General features: G+C 40.9%; 1 protein-coding gene across 3 annotated transcripts in view; it reads right to left on the reverse strand.

The window, feature by feature from the left end:
* SPTLC3 (serine palmitoyltransferase long chain base subunit 3) overlaps window positions 1–23,701 on the reverse strand; it is a 95,881-nt gene that overhangs the window by 2,948 nt on the left and 69,232 nt on the right. The window contains exons 10-13 of one of the 3 annotated variants that reach the window (XR_001921264.1): window positions 16,582–16,717; window positions 15,432–15,561; window positions 9,472–9,518; window positions 8,055–8,176 (exon numbers count right to left, since the gene is read on the reverse strand). Coding sequence is in view for 1 of the 3 variants with exons in the window: in XM_008932985.2 (XP_008931233.2) it covers window positions 12,984–13,097; window positions 15,432–15,561; window positions 16,582–16,717 (380 nt within the window). In the remaining 2 variants the exon portion in view is untranslated. Of the gene's footprint in view, window positions 1–8,054; window positions 8,177–9,471; window positions 9,519–12,098; window positions 13,098–15,431; window positions 15,562–16,581; window positions 16,718–23,701 lie in introns of those variants that run through there. The other 2 variants (XR_001921263.1, XM_008932985.2) reach the window with 2 other exon arrangements.

Below are 23,701 nucleotides of genomic sequence, written 5' to 3' on the forward strand. Positions count from 1 at the left end.
GCTCAATGTGAACTATTTTGTGCCTCTGATTTCCCCGCAGTTGTCTCAGAACTGACATCAGGTTCACTGGCCTATAATTACTTGGGGAGGCTGGGAGAAGGGAGTCACCTCCTTCATCCTTCTAAAATAATGATGCATTTGTCCAGTTCTAGGTGTCTGGAATTTCCCCAGTAACTTATGAGGTAAGGAGGTCCCCAAGAGATGTTGATATAAAGTAAAAACTGCTATAAGCAAGAGACAAAAATCTCACCCTTGAGGCTTGGAAACGCTGTTGTAACACTTGGATTCAACCAGATCAGGATGGAAATGGATAATATTTGTTCCTGTGGATTAGTAGCCTGTCCTGCATTTGATTCTGATGTATTCATCAGCCTTAAAAGTACACTCAATTTCTGCAATTTATGTCCATCTAGAATCTCCAGTGTCAAATTACTGAGTGGTGCTGACTCCAGCAGCAGCATGATGTGGCTGGATTACCAAGCACTGACTGCTTTCCACCTGCTACAGTAAATTTCCTGCATTCACACTGAACTGTACCCCAGCCTGCAAACTGCAGCACAACTGACCTAAACTGCAGGATTTTATGAGACCTCCTAAAGTAGGCAGTTTTACCTGGTTTTGAGTTTCATTAGGGAAGCTTTGCTCCAGATTCCACCATTTTTAAGGGTAACAGAGCATCACCATACCTGCCAAAAATGGGAGGCAAGGATTCATCCTTCAGGAGAACATCACTGCCTGGAGACATCACTAGGAGATAATGTTTGACAGCAGACATGTTCTTCTAGTTCTTCTGATTTTTTTCTCAACCTAATTTTAAAGAAAGGCTTTTCCCTACTTGTCTCCTGTTTTGCACTTGTGTATTTTAAGGCTCTGTATACATGGAACCATTTTAATGGGACAGCAGAGTTGCACTGAAGTCCCAGAGTGCCTCTGACAGATGAAGAGATGGCAAAAAAAGTGAGTAGTAGCCAGCAGATACAGCCCTGAGGAACAGCATGAAGTATGCCCTCCAGTACATGCAGTTATGTCCAGTTGACATTTCTCCTACATGCACTGGAGAGATATTTATGCTACTGCAAATTATGCCTGTCTTTGACATTAAAACATCTGAAATCAGATCCTAAACTCTGAGGAAAAAGGGTACTTAAACACTGATACAAAATTAAGAGAAATCCAGCAAGAGAGGCCTCTTTGTCTAATGATCTGCTTTAAGAGACCCCCTACAGACTTTCAGAAGACACATAAATTCAGCTACTTTCCCTCTTTCTTGTGGGGGGAACCCCCCCCAAAAAACAACAACAACAACAAAACCCCAGAAAACCTCAGCTAGGAGTGAGAGATCCGTTGTCTTTCTTTTTTTTTGTTTTTAGGGTACCTTCTATCTGTTTGTTTAGGATATTATTTTCCTTTCATCAAGAAGTATGGTTTTCTCAGATACACTGTTTACATGGGCACAGGGTCAATCTCTGTGCATTTTCTTCCACCCCTACAAATGCAAAATTGTACAATCACAGAACAGCTTTCACCACAACTTTTAGGGCTGATCCAGTATCAGCATTTCTCTTTCAAGAATAACTCCCACTCTCAACACCACAGAGGTGGTGGTCTTGATTCTTCATTAAACATCCAGAGGGCCAGATACCCTGCTGGAGTGTGTTAGGGTAGAGGATGCTGAGCTCAGAGAGAAAGAGTTCCTTTAGAACTCCTCCAAAGTTCCTTGCAGTTCTTGTGGAATCTGAAGGTTGGTTGCCCCAGATGAAGCTTCAAATGCACCTACAGAGACAGATTCCTAAGGTTGAGAGGCTTCATTTTCACATCTATTTCTTTTAACAAGGTCAAAGTCTTAAACTGATGCCTTTCCACAAATCAGGAGCACTCTGTTCAGTGATTATTCCATTGAAATATCAAATTGATCAAAAGGTCTGGTGAACAAGAGTATGTGAGATGTCCCTGTCATTTAGAGAGGGATGGAGAGTTCCAGCTGTAGGCTTCGTGCCTTAAGGTCTGCTATAGAGTTCCTTCTAATCCTTATATGGCATTTCAGGACATTTCATTGATCCTCAAAATTTCAATAAAAAGATTGGACTGAACAGTGATGCAATAATTCAATCAGACCACTCTGGCTCTTGACATTTCTGCAAAGATTTCACTCAACACAAATTTGGGAGCACCAGGTATGACATGAGTGTAATCCATAGCCAGCCTCTCCCTCAAAAATGATAACACTGGAGTCCCAACTGCACTTTCCCTCAGGTACATTATTCAGACCAGGAGTAGGAACCAACTGTAATAACTGCCTGGTTCAGCTAATTTTACTTTTATCACATCTCACACCTTCTCTGACCTAACTGTGTGCAAGCTGTAAGCAAAAATATGCTGGTTCCCCGTTGCAGTATTAATTCTGCAAACTGTACAGGCATTATTTCAAAAAGATGGAAACCTGCTAAAAAGAACATGTCTTCTCTCTCAATTAATAACAAAGGGTGGAATTTAACATTATCTTGATGCATTTGCTGCCAGAAGAGTATCTTCTAAAGTATAAAAAGCCACTGAAAATTGATGTGTTTCATTGACACCTTGTCTGTACATTGTCCATACAGACAAGGGCAAATGCACCAGTTTCTGTCCTTAGCCTGTGTCTTGGGCTGCAGCAAACAAGCACTGCAATTTATACCAGACACTGAAGAATATGAATATTTTCTTTACTACTCAGCTCCAGGAAAAGATAATTATTATAAGCAAAACCAGATGAAAATCTGAGAATATTTTATGATCCACTTTCATTTAAAAAAAGAAGAAAAAAAAAAGAAAAAAGTCTATTAGCCTCAGAACAATGGGGCCAAATTCACACTTGGGGTAACATCACTGACATCAGTAGAGCACTGCAATTAATTTGGCCCATGGGATCTACTTGAAAATATAACATACTGTCACAAGGATGACAGCCAAATTCTGTGGAGAAAATCTTTCTATACTGACTAATTTGGCCTTAAAAAGACATCCCAGCTGTACAAGCAGTAATCCACTGGGCTGGATCTTCAAGTGCAACTCTGCTTAATTCTGTACAATAAAGCTGAGTTATAAACACCTGAGAATTTGGCCAAGTGCCTTTTCCAGACCAAATGAGAGATCACAGTGTCAGTATTATTTGGCACCAGAATGGTGCTTACGTGACATTCAGAAAAACAAAGAGAAAGAGACTGGGGGGTAGAATTCAAGAACAACCAGGTAGCCAAAGATCTGAGTGAAATACTGATATCCCTTGCTAATCCCTTCTTATCCTATCTCCTCTCTCTCCCACCAAGCAGTCTCCTGAAGCATGTTAAGCTGCAGGGAGAATCAGAACAAAAAGCAGAAGGCTTTTTTGCTGTTTCTGTCGTCATTTATTTATTTTTAAACAGAAAACTCTTGTCCCTTGCAGTGATGACGTTTTAATGAATCCATCAATCACTGCAAACTCCAAACTAGAATCCAACATAAAAGAGACCTATTTGTAATACGTGACCTAAGCCCATACCTAATGAAATTAGTTCTAAGGGAGACAATGTAGGTCTTTCATTGCTGTCTCCATGGAATCGTAGATGATTAAGCTGGACAGGGCCTTGTGGGTCCTCAAATCCAATCCTGTACACCTAGCATCACTTTATCCTTGCCTTGTTCCCTGGAGTGTGTTATCTAATCCTTTGCTGACTGACTGTGACCCACCTTACAACTTCTCTTCCATGGGCAAATCTTCATTGTGTGTTGCCTAAGCAAGGTCTTGATTGCCCCTGTAGGTCTTCAGTTCCCCTGCATCAAAGATTTTCAGGGTGTTTGGATCCATGCTATCTCCTCATCCCCTGATTATTTTAAGTCTTCCAACACTGTCTTTTGATTTTCTTGATTTCTTGCTCATTGGCAGCCCATGCTGCATCACACCTCTGCCACCACGTTGGGTTCCTCAGGACACATTCATAGTCAAATCTTTGACTATATTTTGCTGCTCCCATATGCAGTAAATCCCCCAACTTCACTAAACCCTGCCTCAGTTCTTTGCTTCTCTCCTCGTGGCTAACAAACCCATTACAATTTGCTTTCCTTACTATTTCTCTCAGGTTGGTGTTTCAGAGCTCTCACTTAATGCTTTCTTACCACAGCATTGCTTTTCTTTGCCACTCATCCTGTACCTACAGCACCTGAGCTTACTTCTTATCCCAGATGGAGAGGATTATTTAACTCCTGGGCTCAAGAGCATCCTCCCTGCCAACTCCTCTTCCTCAAGATCCAGTCCCAGTGACACCACTAAGATGCAAATCCCCAAGACAATCTTCAAAATAAAATCATACTTAGGGAAGACCCTGACTTCACATTCAAAGCTCTCCACTCATTGCTGACTATTGTTTTGGCTGCTGGTAATTTAAACTTATGCAGATGATATAAACATATTCAGTGTGCTGCATCCATGGACAAATTCATGGGACAAATATTGCTGCTGGCTTCAGAAGTATCAGAGAAAGCAGTTGCTGCTCCCTCGTGGTCATCAGCATCATCCCTGTTCTGAAAGTTACCATCCCCTAAACTTTGCAGTAATTTACAATCTTTTATCTCCCGTCTGTCTACAGAGATGCTTTTTTCTATAGTCTTGTTTAAGTCAAAGCAAAACAGGGTAATAGAGAGTTATTACTGAAATGTCTTTAATCTAGCCATGTCAGCAGCCTCATGGGATGGCTTGACAAGACAGATCAGGACACGGTTACAAACAGCAGTTTCTAAAGCAACTGGGTAGTCCTGAACTCAATGATTCCTCTCTGTCTTTTCCCACTTCCTTTTTTACCACTTAGTAAAGTGTTTTCACTGACTACATGTCCTGTCAGTACTGTCTGGCATGACTGTGAAGCGGTTTTAAAACTTAGGTGGCCCCTTGATTTTTGAAGAACAGATAGAGACCAGAACACTTATGTTGTATACAATATAGAAATCAAAGCTTAGATGCTATCACACAGCTGACCTCCTTCTGTGCTCACCATGGATGGCATCACACAGCAAATCTGCAATTAAAAAGTGAATGGCAATTCCAAAACCTTTAGAAAAAAATTACCTTCATGTACTGGGACCAGCACAGAATGCTTTGTTGTCAGCATGCCTTTCTTCTTTTGGGGTCCATTGTCCCTTGCTATAATCACTACCAAGATATTTCTTTCCCCATCTGTTAAAATCCAGCATGAAAATCAGACAGGGCTCTTGCACCCTTTTCTCACTATTTTACATGTGAAAGCTGGCTTTCCTCACTGTAAATTCTAGTCCTGGAAGACAAGGATCACAAAGGGCCAAACGGAGACCGCCCTCAGAGAAGGATCTGCTTTAGCTGCCTGTCTCTCAGCAGCTTCCTTCACAGAGCTAGTGCTGAGGAGATATATCACTTTTATTACCTTATCATTCTCCATCGGGACTGCAAGAGTTCTGTGGAAAAAAAATCCAGAGCATTTGTAACTTAAAGCATTGTCCTCTCTCTGTTGGGGTTGTTCTTGACCTGTTTCTACAATATCACTTGTCCTGAATGGAAGACAATCCTTATTTCCATCTGCTTTTCTTATTTCTTTGCTCCTGGTTTACATCTAGCATTCCTAGTTATGGAAGAACAGGGAATCTCTCTGCTTTTTGGCTCCACATTGTTCCTCCCTTGTTCTAAACCATCAAGGAACCTGTCTGCTGTCATGGACACCCCTGTTATACTGGTGTGGAGGGATCTCTTCTCCTTCTTGCCTGAAAATCAGTCTGCCTTTTATTTCCCCCTTCTTCCCCCCCCGTGGAGTCTCAGTCCTGCCTGTCTCCACTGTCTTGTCATGTTGTCTTTAGGGGGTAGTTTCCCTTCCTTTCTTCTTTGCCTCTGAATTGTCTTTCATCTGCTGTTGAATAAATTTGTTGCTCAAGCTTCATCTCTCCTGCACTAGCTAATTTCATCCTCTCTCTTGCCCTTGGATAGGGTTGTCCCTTGGATATCCCTTTCCACCTTCTTCTTCTCAAGACCAGCTTCTTATTCAAGCATTGTGCTCTAGTATTGCTTTTGCTGTCTCCTTAGGATCACATCTTTGAATTCCTCCCTGAATTTCAAGTTACCTCCATCTTCCTCTTTAGTGCTTGTATAATTTCCTCCATGACTGTGGTCAAATTATGTTTCATACCTGTGTATGAAACACCATTTTGTGCCACACTGCACTGATGTGCAATGGGAAATTCTGCAATCATCCATCTTCTTTGGAACCTTTTCATCTTTTGTTCCTTTCAAATTATTCTTCAGAAGAGCCTAATAGAGTTAGGTACCAAAATTTCACCAATCCTTGCTAGGTGCATTGGTTTATAACACATGTTAGAGAAATGGGAGACTATCACAAGTTGTTAAGCAATAAAAATCCCTGCAACATAATCTGTTGTGGTTGGACATTTTATTGAAATCCTGGATAGTCATTTGCAAAAAAGCTGACATGCAGGGTTTGGATTTAATCTTCACATTTCCACTCAAACTGTGGCATTGTTTGAACACAACAGCTTTGGGATCCTGGCAAAAGAGTAAAACTGTCCGAGCTGTTCCACTCTGGTTTGAATTATCTTCTTTTTATTTATTTATTTCTAGCTTTGAAGTCTGTGTACTTTAAAAATCAATGAACATCATATTAACAAGCAGACACTAATTACATTTTAACAAACTGGAAAGGCTTGGCTACAAATCTTTGAAAAGATAGATTCACATTTTAAAAAGCTTTCTAATCCAACTGGCATCATTGTATTAAGACACTGACAAAGCCTACACAGAATGGAAACGTTACAGGAATCTGTTTTCCAGAATTTTTTTTTATGATTTATAATTAATCTTCATCATTGTACTGTCTCATACACTAAGTCTGGTAAACAGAATAGTCATGACTTTTACAGGATTAATGGAGACATTCTGAGATATAGAAATTAAAAGACCACTCAGATAATAACAACACTTCACTCTTTTGTAGCTCTTCTCATCAGTTCAACTTATTGTTTTACAAACAAATCAGAATCACTATCAGAGTGCTACAGAGGGATAAAAATGAGGCTAGAAATGCTAATGTATGTCATCTGTAATTACTTAGCAGAACAGAGGCAGATCAGAACTGGGTCTCTTGTATCCAGTTCAGAGCTCTAATTCACAGGTTACAGTGGTTCACTGAGCAGTTTTTAAAACATGGGTATTAGAGTGTGCAGTGGGAGTCAGAGAGTTTGTATTGGGATGATCTGCACACCAGGAAATGCTAAAAGTGTAAAGAGACGGTCCTGGAACTATAAAAAAATATCATGCCTCTTCTGACCACTCTGTCTGAGAGTAGCTGTGTCCTTGGTGTGAGGGTTGTTAAAAAAGCAGCTCCCACATGAAAGTAGGATCCCCAGCAATGCACAAAACAGTTTCTGTACAGAGCAGAGAGCCAAGACATCACGAGGTTTGTGTGGTAACAACAAGGGGAGAGTAGGACACAAGGAGGATACTTGTGTCAGAGCAGGCTCCAGGAAACACACAGGAGAAACTATGCTTTTGAAATGTCCCCACCGATTTCACCACTTCTGTGCTATTCCAGAACAGCTGCTTGAGAGGTAAACAGATGAGGAACCCACTTCAGACAAGAAGTGATCTGTGGCACAGCAAAGCCCCTGTGCCAAGAAACATTTATTCACTGCTGTGCCATGGATCATGTGAGGTCATCAGACCCCAACAGGCTCAGCTGTCCTCTTCATGCTGTGCTCTGAAGAGAGAGATCTGTCTCTGGCAAGACAGACCTGCTGCTTGCAGTGCTGGGAGGGGAAATACAGATACCAAAGACAAGAGTAACAAACTTGATGGCACTTCATACTTCATGGAATGAGAGATCAGTTCTGAGCTCCAGGAACTGGAGGATACATAATATGTTGTCCCACTCACAGGATACCAGAGTCAGTTCATGCTCACAGTAAATTCTTTGAGACAATTTCAGTGGAAGTGAGAGGGAAGGACCATTGCTCCATGACACACACATCAACATTTCTCTGTCTGTTACTACAGGTACTTGACTTACTTGTGAGAACTGATTTTCTAGACTTCCTACAGTGTCCTGCTTTCATGGCCACATCTTCTGGTTGAGCTGAAGTGCCAGAAACTCATCTGCTGGAGCGACCTACGGCCCATGTCCTTCTGTATCTGCAAAGAAGAGGACAGCCTGTCATGCCTGTCCTGGAGCCACATCAGGTACACCTGGCAGAGAAGCACAGGCAGCTGTCACCATACCACAGCCACTCCCAGAGGTGGCATCCCAGCAGTGATGCCCAATGAGAGCATCCCAACCATCAGTGATGCTGTGCACGCTTGTCACTAGAATGATCTCTGAACAATTTTCAGCATGAGCACAGCTCGTTACAGATGGTGGCTCAAGCATCACTGTAACCTTGGCTACCCCTGCAGCAAAAGCTGTGGAACTTGAGTATACTGATAACAATTAAAACATCTGGAAGTGACTCTCCAAAAAGGTTCTATGAATAGAGTACCAAGTATCAGGGTCATCTGCCATGGCACCTCATCTACCCTTGCTTCTCTTGTAAAAAAACAGGAGTAACACATGAGGTGCAATAGCTCTCTTTGCCTACCTTGAAATCACTATTTTGATGTTAAAGACCACATTTTCCAGTTTTCCACCCACCTGGTTAAAAACATTTGACAATTCCTGTAAGGCTTGCACCAAAAAATTCTTTCCACACAACTGGATCTAATCTAAGTCTCTGAGTCCACTATGTCTCTCCATCTCCTGTGCCTCTACATTACCCTTTTAACATGATTAGCACATGATAAAAATGGATTTATCAGTGCTCTCTTATGTCACTTGTCAGTGACATGCTATGTATGTGGAAAGAAACACACTCCCCTCTTCAGTAAGTGCTGAACAACCACCCTGATTCAGACCCCAGACTCCTGTTCTGATGGTGCTTAATAGTTTATTTTGTGTGGTCATATGGGTGGTGGTTTTGGGACCATCTGGACAGGTCTGAAGCTTTGCCTCCCAAATGGATAAAGTGAGTCCTCATTATCTTGTGACTGATCCGCAGTGAGCACAAACAACACTGGATGTGTGAGTAAATGAGGGAAACACCTAGATACTGTTTTTCAAGGCATCTGGAGGCTCAAATGTTCAGCTGCCAATACCCGCAAGACATCTGCCATTTCTCAGCTGGTGGTGTGGTTTCTTTAAAATTTAGTCCTGATTTGTGTTTTAATTTGAAGAACAATTAAACTTTATGCACAAATAAAAGGCAGATCATATACTGGAGAATCTCTATTGGATTTCTAAGCAGGCTAGAAAGTACATAAACACCTTTAGCACAGACTGCTTTTCTTACATCACTACTTTATTCCCTGTCAGGACATAGAAAAACGTGATACACCTTCAACCAAACACACTTTGAAAAATAAAATAAAATTAAAAAAAAAATCTGAAATCCTACCTTAAATAAATCCACTCCATATCTTGGTCCCCTGTGAAGAGCAGCGGCTGTGAAACAGTCCAGAGACAAGAGTGTTCAAACCCCTCTGAAATAAATGCAGGCAGCTCACCTCACGCTGACAGGTTCCTCTCACGGTTGTACTGGCCTTAAAATAACAGTATTGACTTCAAAGCAAGACTTAACCTGGTCTACACTTGCACAAATGACAGAACAAGCCCATTCTTGGCTCAACAGCTTGGGCAGTTCAGATTCGGTTCAGCGCAGAAATTTCGCACCTTCAGGAGGAAATTTTTATTTGAAAAGGAAAGATTAAAGTCTGCAGGAGCTGATGAGGATACCAGGAAAAGCAGGCAGTGAGGCAATGCCAAAAAGCCAACTGTTGCACTTCAGGTCCTCTGCAGCTGCCAGTCTGCTTTCCCTGAAACATCAGAACAGAGAGAACAATACAAAGACACAGGAGCAGTGGAGGGGGGAACCACCTTGACAAGTTTGATAAGCTCAGGAAATGGAGACTTTCTAAAAGATGAGGTGGGATAAAGGTACAGGAAAGGGCAAACAATTCAGATACTCTGTCAAACAGAAACTCTTGAGTCCTCCCATATCATAAAGGTCAATCAAGATTTTATGTAAGATAATGAGATGCAGCTTGACAATAAAAAGTTAGTGTAGTTATACCTGTTTTTCCACTGGATTAAAACATGACAACTTGGCCTTTTTTTATTTATTGAAGGTAATTCTTCTTCAAAACCTTCTAAAGCAATTACAGGGAGCTGTATTTCCCAAGAATGTGCATGCCTGAAGATGGAGCACATTCTAGGAAATACGTGTTCCTTATGCTAGAGGTGTTAATTGCCTAATAGATAATCTATCAGTTTTTCTCTTAAACTAGCTAGAATAGAGTTTCCAAATGCTGGTCAACTCTACATCTACTAAAAGTGATGTAAACCAGGAAAAAGTCCATGCTGGTGAAAAAACAAGCAACAGACCATAACTAAGCCTCATGGGGAAAATCTAAAAGACTGAAGTTCCCACGAGTTTTATTACTGCACCAGTGGAACAGGGATTTCTCCCTAACTGTTCCCCAGCCCAGGGATAGTCAGTCTGTACTTTCTCTAATGTGTAAGGGATGGAAGAAATCAGAAGAGGGCACATAATAAATCAACTGACAGTCTCTGAAAAATAGCTGTCCTGTCTCCTTAATATGAGTGAGAGTAATGTTCTGAGGGCAGGAAGAATTTAGCTTTAGGCCGAAAACATTCCCCTATAGGGGTACAAAAAGTGATCACTCTGTAGTTTAATGAATCTCAGGCCTCTCTTTGAGGGTAAAAGCGTGTTGCCTGCAACAGCACGTGTAATAATGTTTGCTGAAATATAAACTATGGCCCTATACCACAAGATGGCAGGTCAGAAGTCAACTGAGGATCTGGCCACAGATGTTCAGTAATAGAGATCAAAAAGCAATAGATCAAGTTCAGTACTTCTCCTTCAGGAGCAGGTTGCAGAAATTTCACATCCCATCTCCTTCACAGTTTAAGTGCACTCACTCTGCATGTAACAAAGCTGTACATCACAAATTGCCAGATTACTCAAAGTTCATGTTTCCTAATTTCTCCTCGTCCTGTGCTTGAGTATTTAATTATTTATACAGTGAGTTTGCTCTTATCCACAAACACAGCTCCCCTGAACCTCTGCAGTGTTTTTCAAGTCCGTCTACCAAAGTGAAGAATCATATGACACACCATTTAGTCCTCCCCCGCCCTTGATATATGTTTCCTAAAGCCGACACTTGATATTATGGAATGTGTTGTAATCAATTCTTAAAGTTACAGCACCACTGGATTTTTATTAACTTGCACAACAACAACAACAAAAATCCAACAAAAAATGGGCCCTCATAATCAGTCAGCCTGGTTATATCCTGAAAGCTGCTTTAACAAGCAGGGAGTAATATAGTGTAATTGGTACTCCACAATTTAATTGTTCTGTTCTTAAATCTAATATTGCAGCTGTGGGTTAAGTTTACACCACAGCTTTCAAGAGAACATGAAAGTGTGGTACATCTGTGCAACAGAAAGCTAAACATCTCTCATCTGATGTGTTTACAATGACATTTGATAGCGTGGAATTGTTTGGAGTTCATTCTTAAAGCTGCAGAACTGCTTTTCAATGCTGCAAAGAAAAAAAGGGAAAAGCTTCCAATTTCCTTCCAGCAACTCAGCCCACACAAGCCTGAGGATAATGCTGCTGTGGCATTGCAGGGAAACTGTTGGCTTTAACAACTCCTTCAGGTGGCTTTGAGCATTGTCACTCAGGCAGGGGACAAGGGGACAAGCACATCTTCCCCCTCAGATGATACAACAATTATTTGAAAAATGAACGACTCAGAAAAACTGGACAAATAAAACAACCCCTGACATGAATAAAACAGACAAGAATATTTCAAGAAATGTTATTACATGGATGACTTAAGCACACATAGAAATGATGGAGTTTTCTGTTTAACAGGTGGCAGAACTGCTCATGGTATTGAACTTCACATTCTATATAACTAACAGCTTCAGCATTATGTACTTGTTAGTGAATTTATTAGGCCCATAAGTAGTTCAAGAAACTTAGGAATGGGCCCGTAAATGTCATCTGCAGTTTGTGAACTGCAAGTATCTGACTGTTTTGATCAAGGTTTTTACGGGAAAGTTAAATGGTTATTAAAATTATTTACTACTGCTCCACGAAAAGGGAGCAAGCCCTGCCGAAGAACTTACATTGGGAGAAGATGGGATAGGTTGTAGGTCAAATGTGTTGGCACAAAAGCATTTCTGTTCATGTCTAAGCCCAAATTTCTGTACAATTCAAAGCTTAGAGTGCATTTCAGCAGCTGAGAAAAGGTCTGTGGATGGGTGGAGGCATTCTCCCTTTCCCATAATCTGCCATCAGAAACACATGATCTGATCAGGCTACTTCTCTTGTTCTCAGCATTAATCTTTTTCTAACATTTTCTGTCCTTGGAGAAATGCATGATAGTGCAACTTAGTAAAAGAGATCACTTTCTGCTCATTCCTCTGTAGCAGTCCACACCGAGGTCTTGATTTATTCTCCTTAACAGATAAAAGTCAGTCTCACTGATGAAGCTCAGCTATATTACACTAGAATCTATTAATTTTTTTTTAAACTTTATTATTTCAGTCACAATTAAGACTATCTGGAGCCTCTTCATAAAAAGGGGCCATACCAAAAGCTGTACGCTAGCAACTCGAAAAATGGATGCATTCATCCTGCATCAAAAATACCGTAACAAGGACAGATCTCCTGGGGAGGCAAATCTGTATCAATATTTCAGTCTCTTGAATACAGAAAATTGATACAACAAGATGCAACACCCGAACTTCCCCTCCTTTCAATTAACTGAGAAATAAAAATTGTCCTTAGAAGGGAAGAAATGCGTTTGTGTTTTTCAGTTTTCGGGTTTTCCGCCCTTTCATAGCATCATAATGTTCTCTTCGGAGGTGGAAAACTTAATCTTCAAGTTCAAGCCTAGTTTCTTCATACAGTTCAGGATGAGATGACTTGGAATACCGGGAATATTTCAGTTGTAGAAAATCACCCAATTCATCCAGAGCATTCAAAACCTGTAAGACCATTTTACTTTGTCAATTCTCTTGGAAAAGAAATGAAGTTCTAGTAACCTCTATTTTACAGCAGAACAAGATTATAAAAAACATCAATTAAAGAAAGTTTAAAGGACAAATGGGTGATTTTTGCATTCATCCCACTGTAGTGAACATCAATGCAGTCACAGATGTACAACAGCATCTGTGAGAACAGAATTTACTCCTTCAGTAGGTTATGGTTTGTTAGTAAGTACATTAATTGAACACAGATGAAAAAAATTACTTTTTCTAAAAACACAGAGATATAACAACCCAGACAAAAAGTTATCTTTGCTTGTGCAAAATAAATGTGTAAGGCTATGCTTCAATATTTGCCTATAGCTCCCAAGGACTGGAGTTGCCACTGCAATTTCTCAGCTAGGACTCATCTCACAGTGCTGATCAGAGTCAACATAAATAGCCTGAACAGTTTAAGATGATTTTAGTGCATTCCATTATCTTAGACTAATATCACAGGCACAATTAATATTATTATTAAGTAATACTGTAATGCAATTTGCTGAGCTGTCCCCCCAGCTCTCAGTAGATTCAAAAAATAGATAAGGAACTTTGTACCACAGAGAGGCAGCTCAGTGTTTTGCAGCATCTGACCCACATTCAAGATCAGTCAACTTTTTGGCATCAAGAAAGAAAACAGCAATTTTGATTTTGAGCCTGTTTCTGTTAAGCCACTAAAACGAGTTCATGAACAAAAAAGAAGTAATTTAGTAATGGTTTATGCAGAGAGATAGCTTCCAGGTCATTAAGGAAGTTATTTTTGGGAGCTTGCCCTTTCATGGATCTTTCCTCTTTAGTTCCAGGCTGAGATTCAAAACAAATTTTGCCAAAGGGAAATGTTTTCATTGTGCTTGTTACCTGTTGTTACCCTGGGTTTAGGCATGTTCACAAAGCATTTGTCTTAAAAGCTTTCCATCTGCAAGTAATTCAGCTCAGGGCATTTCCATGGACTGTAAGGACATTTAGAGAATGCCACGAGTACTGCAGCAGAAACACAGCATGTTCAGTGACAACTGTGGAGCATTTCAGACCTCCAGTGGTACCAGGAAGCAGCAATGTCCCGGTAATGAACATGAAATGATGGCCCAAAAATGTACTGGGCTTGACATTTGGGAGCGAGGGGAGAGGAAGAAAATCAAAGCAGTGACCTCAAGAGATTAATCTCCAGATCAAGGTCATCGCCTATTAGGAGTTACTTAAGCCAAAATCCACACAGCACAATACCCAAAGCTGACAGTGACCAACACAAAAGCTATGCCCTGTCCTATGAAATATTGTCTTTATGGTATTGTACCTTGCTAATAACTACTGCACCTTTAAAAGCAGAAGGAATTTTATGCTGCACACATGCAAGGCAGATTTTTTGATGTTGTTTGATAGCAATCTACACTGATGTGGGAGCTGGTCAGCAGGGCAGGGCTCCAGCCTCAAGATCCATGTGAATCTCAGGATGCAAATGCAGAGCCAGGAACTCTCTGCAGGCACAGGTGCTTGTCTGCATGAAGAAGTGGCATTTTTAACTCAAATGCCTTCCACCTTCACAGATTTTTTGCTTTGACCATCACACTTGTGCAAAGAGAGGAAAAAGAAAGTCTGAAATTTGCCGTTAAGCCTCTTGTGGTGGCTTATTCTGAGAATGAAAGAACGTATCTCAAGCCAGGCCAGAAACACCTTCGGCAAGAAAGGGAGATGGAAAATCTCAAAGCGTTTATTTTAAACACATTTCTGACTGTGTTGGAAAGGAGGTTTTTACGATGGAAGTCTCAACATACTCCTAACGGTATTGCTGATATCAGAGGAAGATACAGAACTGAGACAGGCCAGACAGCATCAATTAAACTTAATTAGGTTCAAACAGTTCCAAATACTGTTTGCAATTTCCACCTGTACCCCCAGGGCTGTCCCATATACTTTCTGCAATTCAAGAAACACGTGAAGATAACGGCTATGGAAAACTTGATTTTCAATTATTTCCATATCGTTTCAGGTTTCCTACTCTGATAGTTCTGACCTAGCATTTAACTTTTGTCTTGCTGTGCTCTTCATGTAGGTCTTTATTAGTGATGACAGATTTGGTCACTAGTAGAAATAGAAAAACATAACAAGTTAACTGTCCCATAATTTATTTTAAAAAAGTAAAATATATAAGGCTCCAATGCCTTTAAAGATCAAGTGACAAGGCCAGAAAAACAAATGTAAAAATGAATTATTGAGTTTCAAAGTAACAGAGGCACAGCTTCTCCCAACCTCCTTTGCATCTGAAGTTAATTTTGGCAGGACATCTGCTGTGCTTACCGTGTCTAACATCTCCCGTGTATGTGCAGCTGACACACAAAACCGAGCCCTGGATTCCGTGATAGGAGTAGCTGGAAACCCAACCACGACCACCCCGATATTTCTTTCTAACATGCGTCTTGCAAAAGCCCTAAGGAGAGAAGAATTAAAAAAAGAGAGAGAAGAATTAAAAAAACATAAAAGTTATCTCCAATAACTGACACAGAGAGAAAACATCCATGTATAATAATGATATTGTATATAATATAGGTATAATAGGTAAAATCCTGTCTTCAAGTGAAGCAGATGGTAATATTCCCATTGATTTCCTTAAGAGCCAGAATTTTACCAGTAGGACTGAGAATCTTTGCTGCTTAGCAGCTCATGAAGCACAGTAGGTGTCAAATACTAGAAGTGTGATGGCAGAGAGGGCACTGCAGGATAGACACATTTATGTCACTGGAAGGCTTTGAGTGCATATCAAAATGTGGGCATTCACAGCCCCTAAGCATGGAAGAGGTTGGGCTTCTGGAAGGCATGAGAGGTTGGTTCCTGCACATCAACAGGCATAAAACAATCTGTGTCATGGTTTATCTGCTCTTACAATTACTCTACCAGTTAAGAAGCTTTTTTTGTGGTGTGTATGAGAACTGGAGCACACAGTCATGCTAAGCCCTTGCAAATACTCCCCACAGCTCAACCCTTACATTATGCTACCACTGACTCCTGGTCTGGGTGTCCAAGTCAGTGCACAAGTGCTGCTTGAGAGGAACTGAGTGGTAAAACATGCAAAGACCATTCAAAGATCAGATGGGGGAAAAGAACATCCATCCAAACCAATTCATACATCAAAGGCAATGTGTCTCCTTTAATGATTACAAATTAAAAAAAATATAAAAGAAATCCAAATTAAAAATGTTACCAAATGTATTATTCCAGACCACGTTAAAAAAGGATAAGAGAAAAATCTTAAAATTCTGAACACTGGAACAACTCAAAATTAAGTCTAGGGCCAAACTTAAAAGAGAACAGAACTAAATGATGAATTGAACAGTGCATGTTTTCTCAGGAAGTATCTACCACACAGAGCTACATTTTCCAAAGTGTACACCAAATAACCTATGAGCCTGAATAATGTTGGTTTTGCTAACAGGTTTTTTTCAGTACTTACCCTATTTTACCAGGCATATAAAGGAGTAAGGGGACAACGGGTGAATCATCATTGCCATAAATAATGAAGCCCATTTCATGCAGTTTTCGTCTGAAGTACCTTGTGTTTTTCTCCAGCTGGCGCACTCTTTGGAGCCCTGAAATGAGCCAGTCAGGAGAACAGTCAGTGCAAAGATCATAACTGGAATAGGCAAAAAACAGGGCTGTGGGTGAAAGGTACATGTTGCTATTTGACAGAAAAGAAAAACATGGAATGAGCTAGATGTAACTACATTGATTATTTTGGCATTGTGGGATGGACGACTGATACTTCTGTACTTGTGAGGTAAACCAGTCCCTATAGAGAAGTAGTCATATGTCTCTGTGGACACTAGACATGTAAGTAGAATATATTCTTTCTCAATGGACTATAAGGTGAATAACCAATGTCTATAGAAGCCAGTATCTTTTCTCATTAACAATATTCCACAGGGGTCCTCTTATATCTTAGCTAATTCTGCATGTTTGTTTGTTTGGTTGGTTTTTTATTCTGTGACTGTAATAAAGCTTAAAGCATAAAATACTGCATTTTGGCTCAGCTCGTGCTGATGCTTTTGTTGCAATTTTTTCTGGATAGAGGAAAAGCACATGATTAACTTTGTTATTATACAAGACCTGATCTTCTGCACGTTACCAACATGCAGCATAAGTCCAGTTACTCTAATATGCATTTACATATGCAATCCCTTACTGAGTTCTGCTCAGTTTCTCTGTCCTCTTCTCTTGGTACTATTATCTTGATACCATCATATGACAACAGACTTTAGTCATTCAAGACTTTAAGACACAGGATTTGTTCTCTGCATTGTCCCCGGCCTCATTCAGTCATGGATCCATGGATGTGACCCCCAGCAAAACTAACAGGAGAGTTGAAAACAATTATTTTTAATGAAGGAAAAAGATAAGAAACAGCAGAGAAAAAAACGTGCTTGAAAAGACATCTCAGCCTTTTCTTTTGCAGTGCCACTAAGGAGGTAGTTTCTGACAAATGCAATTGCTTCCCAACCCATTGCATAAAAAGGGAAGAGCCACTCTCTACATTATTGTAAGTAGGAGATATAGTATGTCCTTTCACCAGTCCACCTGCATTATATTTCATCAGTGAGCTGATATACGTGCTGTTTTTCCAGTGCTGTGAGGTGCTGACAGGGTTGGTGCCACCTCCCCCATACTCACGTGGCTCCCCAGTGCCAGCCCTGGGTTCACAAAGACACAGGGCCAATAGAGCCAGGTCTGTCACTTGGTCAGAAACAAAACTGCCCAACCACTGTTAAAAAGACCAGGTCTCTCAACCCGATTGCTGTGCAGCAGCTTGTGTCTGCCCAGCAGAGGTGGCAGGAATGTGTGGTCAGATCGGGATTTAGCAGGACACAGTTACAGATTTAGCTTTCATATTCCTGCCATTCATCAGCCCATACTTTCAATATCACCTATGTTGTGTCACTAGACACGAGCACTGAAACCTTCAGTACAACTCATTTCCTCTCTTCCCTTTGCTCTTAAGACGCCTTTGCACAGATTAATTACATTTTCACTCTCCATTTACTTTTTCATTTTACTTTACTTTTCGTTTGCTTCATTCTTCATTTACTACCTACTGCTGTCACCCTTCTCTGACTGAATGCCTGTCTCCTAATTTCCCATCTTGCTTTGTGTAACCACAGTGGCCAGTTAGGCATTTGTAGCTGCTACATGCCACCTTTGGCAGATTTGTCCTCAGACCACATTCTGCCCCTGCCTGGCTTTTCTTCCTTTTCCTTCTTGGCTGAGGTGGGAGATCACCACAGCTACATAAACCTCTTCTCCATTAATCATTTATTGTGTAGGTTTGAAGAAGATCTACTGCTTCATCTGTTCTGTATCCTCCCAAGTCAAGGTTCTGTCAATGTTCTGGCTGGGAAATTTATAGGGAAACTGGGACCTGCTTCACAGTGATCGGTGTTTTGCTTGAGCAAATTAAAAGATCTCATAAAACCAGTGCATTTGTAACTTTATGCACAAAACTGCCCATGAAGACAACCTGTTAGTTACAGTCTCAGTCATTCAGTTTAAAGCATGTAGTGGAAGAGATCTGCTGGGTTAGAAAAGGCCACAAATAGTTTAACCATCTCTCTAATGCTGCTAAAACAAAAACAGCTGTGTCAGAGCAAGGAAAACAAATGAAACACAAAAGCATCCTACTACAAAGCTTTCCAGTCACAAATAAAAACAATAGTCTGTGGTATTTCCAAAAATATTTTTGGTGTAGTAGATCTCAAGAAACAGGAGGAAATATTGAGGAGGAGGAGGGGAAGGGAGATGATGGCAAGGAAAGGGAGTTAGAGAACTGCAGGATAATGTGGCTGAAGTCTAAAGAGAGACTTTTCCCCTTGTTAGAATTTGTAAAGATATTATTAGCACCTCCTCAATGCCCAAATTACAAGGAGGAGGGAGAGGGAGTGACCTGAACTGGGGGCTCAAAATCACTGCTGTTCCTTGCTATCTTCGCAGCCCCTGAGCTAGTTTCCAACCTCCCAGTTGGAGAGCATTTGAAACTACTAGATTTTCAATTAGGGAAAGTTTTCACAAATGCAGATGTTCTTGGCGAGTGCAGTTCAGGACTTGCTGCCTTCTCCTTTCTATTCAGCTGTTTACCACAAAGCTGGAAACACAGTGTCAGCCACGCAAGATTACGGGCTGTTCCCTATTTATCAGACCATATGCGCAGGGCACTGAGCTGATCAGTTTGTCTCTACTTATTTTCAGTATCAGAAATTTAGATTCCAAAGAAGGGGAATACAGCAAAGGAAACATTAGAGCTGAAAGAGGAGGCTTAGGCAACCTCCCCAAAGTCAAACACCTCTTCCTTTTCCAATCTTCCCTGCCTGATTCTATATCCTCAACCAGTTTGTGGTGGGAGGGATCCCCTTCGAGGCTCCCTGTGGAGCTTGTTTCAAGCCAGCCAGTGTTGATGCAAAAGAGCCACTTGAATTTTTTAGCAACATCCCAGAATGCTAATTTTATTTGCAGGGATGCATTAAAGAGCCAAATAAAAGATCAGAGCGCTCACATATATCTGGAGGGGAAAAAAGCACATTAGGAGACGATTGCTACACACATTGTATTTGTGGGTGGGTGGCTGGGAGGAACCTGTTTCTTTACCAAGTGTCAACACTTTCCTTTCTCATGTTCAGTTTTGTGGTCAAAGACCACAGATACACATCATATACACAGCCATCTTATATGCTGTCCCAATAAGAGCAATAAAACCCCTAAAGTTCATAGCTGTATTTCAGCTCTTTTTCATCCCTTTATGGGACCTTCCAATGTCAGATAAGGAGGCAGATGTGAGCAAAATGTTTTTATTTTTTTTTCACATTGGCCCAATTTCCCCCCTACACTGCAGATTAAGAGTGGTGAATTCAGTGTAGAATCAGATCTTAATCCAAATTCACTATGGTATGTTTAACCAAAGACACTGCTTTTAAAAAGTATTTTCTTTGATTCCCAAGGCTGTGATCTTGCATACTTTATTATTTACTGAGGGAGAATCTGCAGAGCAGACTCTTGAGCTAAAAGGATATGCTGCAACTATGTGAGTGTAAGAATTTACCTGTGTGGCACTAATCAGAGGATCAGGTGCCTAGACAGTAAATGTATGTGTTAAAAAATTCTTAGTTTGCAAAATCCTCGAGGATTTACAGTCTATGAAGAGCTTATAGCACAGCATGCAGAATATCCAGAAAGTTGTATTTCATAAAATATGTGAACCACAACACAGCATATGTTTGGAGAAAACAGCCTGGACAGGGAAAACCAACCCTTCACTAGTTCACACTAAGCTCACTAGTGCTCCAGAGTTTTAAGCTAAGGCAGAGAACAACCTTATTAAAGCCTCTACATATTCTTAGCTGAATTAAGAAGGGACAGAAAGAGAGAAGAATGAATGATAAACGATTCTCAAATTTCCCAAGGTATCTTTACACTGCTTGGAACATACATAGCCAGCTTATTGGGATTGTTTTGAAGTACAGGATTAATTACCTGGATGGTACAAGAAAACCAGAATTTACTGCATCAGCAATCCACCTACTGCTGGCAAATTTGAAGTTTACGTTTGTTGTACCACTTTAAAAATATTTAGTTTGCTGTGAAGTCCTAAGGTGTTGGCAATTCTGGGAAAAATGCTGATTATATTTTTATTTGACACGCATCATTGCATACCGCTGGCTTTCCCTCATTAATTTCTGCAGGCTTTTAGAAAGTTTTCTAGCTCAAAATTAATATGGTTTGGCTGAAGGAAAAATACAAAGAGAGGGCAAGAGAGACAGAAATAATAAAAGATAGTGGCTTGCTCATAATGTCTTTGAAGCAACAACCTTTTTAAGAGAGTCACTTTGAGTAACAGACTCAGTAGAAGTTTTGTCACACGCTTTCAGGGAGGAGCTGCTCTGGCATTTGACAGCAGGAAGGTATCCTGACTACTCATCTTGGGATGGCTTTACCATGCACAGCTCCAGCACTTCAACAGAGCTCTGCTGTTTATGCCAGCTGAGGACCTTATACTGGCAGCAAAAGAGGCAGTAAAACTATCAGCTCTCTGAAACAAAAAAGTTTGTTTTCCTCCTCCAGAGATGTCTGCTTTTCCCTCCTGCAAGATGTTAATAAAGCAGAGAAACTGGCTGTGTTCAATTCCTGCACAAACATTCTACCTTTGAACTCTTCCTGTAGGCTTCTACCCTTGGAAATCCTGACTCAGTATATTGAAAACAGCAATAAGCAACCTGTAGCCTTTCATATCAAGATCTCAGGTGTACTTTAATTGAAGGAGAGTTATTTTTCCTGAACCCATTCCAGGAAAGATAATCCCATGCTGTAGTGGTTTTTGGCACGCAGTGGCCTCTTCAAGACCCAAATGCACCTGCTTTAATCTTCTCCAGCTGTTGTTTCATAGGGTCTTTCTAGATAATTAGTTACACAATCAAACTTTTACATACTGGTGTCAGTGTTCCTTGGATGGAAAACTCTACTCCCTGCCCTCCTCTACTAGCAACTAGATAGTAAAAAGCAAACTTTCAAAGGCTGAAAAAAAAATTGGAAAACAATAGCTCTTCCCCACTAAACTATTGCAGATGGACAGATTTTAATTTTTTTCCCTCTGGTTCCATTATAAGAGTAACACACATGTACCTCCATGTGCATTAAATCGCAAATAGAATGCTGTAAAACTGGGGTGCCTAAAGGAAATATGTTCTCAGATAAAACAATCTTCATAAAAAACAACTTTGCTATGAACCGGGGAGAAGTGAAGACATTTTCTTCTGCAGTCCAATGCTAACTAGAAATCTAGTAATTTCAACTTAATTCAGCTGCTAAATAAGCCCTTAAGGACTTACTCAGTCCAATTTTAACTGTGAACTTCTGGAAAACACTTTTCAGAGCAGATTAAGGGGAGAAAAAGTGCCAATTTCAGTTGAAGCGGAAAGGAGAAAAATTGTACAGATTTTGTAATTTTACCCTCTTTTCTCAAATGACTCAGCTCTGCCTACACAGCACCTTATCTATATTCATATCTATAGTGTAAGCATTCAGCATCCTGCACAAAAGCAGGGACAGGGCAGCCAGCCTTGGCTGAGCCTTATTTACTCCCAGCACAGGTGATTAATCACAAAGTGGGTCTGTCCCGCTGCTGAAAACCAGCCAGCGCACAACGCACTCCATCTGCATCCCATTAGGTGTTCCTGAAGTACCAGGGATCTAAGTGCTGTTAGAAAAGGCACTGCCCTCTCTCCTTTGTGCTCCCCAGGCTGAGAACAGCGCTGGATTCCTTGGGTGCTGCAGCATCTGGAACAGAGGAGGGATCCTCACGCTCTATCCTGGCAGCAAAGATATCCTGACAAAGGGACTCCGTTGTGGAGCTGCATATTGCTGTCCCTGGGGAAAGCTTTCCTCGCTGGGGAACAGGCTACAGGTCACATCCAAGTCTGATCACATCCCTCCACTGTTGTATTTGGGGATACAGGGGACAGCTATCCCTGGGTAGGGTCTGCTAGAGGACTACAAGACTGGTTTAAATTTGAATATGGATAAAGTGACTTCGAATGAGGTAGGATTCGATCAACCCTCAAAGATCTTGCAAATCACTGCAAACACTATTAGTCCAAAGCCCTTGCTTGTTCAGATCAACTGACCATCCATGTATACATTTGGCTTCCTGTGGGAGGTGGATCACATGGCAGGTGGCTCACTGGAACAGCATGTCTTACTCATTTTGAGTCAAGATGTCAGAATTTAGCTCTGTTTCATCATCCACTGCTGGGAAAACATCTGTGATGTTCAGCTTAGACAAATAATATTTGTGACAGCATATTATCATCATTAGCATCTTCACTGTTGTCGTGACTGGGAGCCCTGGTCATGGAGCCAATGCTGTGCAAGTAGGGAATAAATTTGCTTTAGGGCTTTAAATGTAACCACATACTGGGAACATTCTGTTTGATAAGGGCCCAAGAGAAGCAAAAAATGAGAATTTGAAAAACCTAGACTTTAGCATGACTGATTCTGCAGGCTGTTTAGGAGCAGGTTCAAGGGGTCCATTGCTAAATCACCTGCAGATTTAAAGCTCACAGCAATAGTTTCATGATCAGTCCAGTCTGGCACAGATTTATTTTGCTGCAAAAGGGATCGCTCCTCTCGGCTCCAGCTGCTGAAGTCCTGGCACTGGGATTCATGTAGCCATATGGCAGATTGGCTCAGGGAACCAGCTGGGCTGTAGGCAAACCATTTGTGGGAGGGTTGGTTATTTTTCAGCTAGATCAGTTCTCTGATTCATGGCTGTATGAACACTAATGCTGGCGGAGGGAGAAGGGGCAGGAGTAAGGGGGATAGGCAGAGGGAGAAAAAAACAGAGGACAAGACTGCTCTTCCTTGCATCAGGGCTGCTTTATGCCAGATTGTAGAGATGTGGAACCAAGGTTTCTGCATTTACAAAGCACCCTGACAAAGCAAAGCTAATTTTTTTCAAAAGACTGTTGAGCACATATAGCAGAGGAAAATGCTGGAAATTGCAAAAAAATCTAAGGCAGACAGAAATGTTTTAAAAA

Source organism: Manacus vitellinus, unplaced genomic scaffold (genome assembly GCF_001715985.3).
Source record: "Manacus vitellinus isolate BGI_N305 unplaced genomic scaffold, ASM171598v3 scaffold_38_pilon, whole genome shotgun sequence".
Taxonomy (NCBI): domain Eukaryota; kingdom Metazoa; phylum Chordata; class Aves; order Passeriformes; family Pipridae; genus Manacus; species Manacus vitellinus.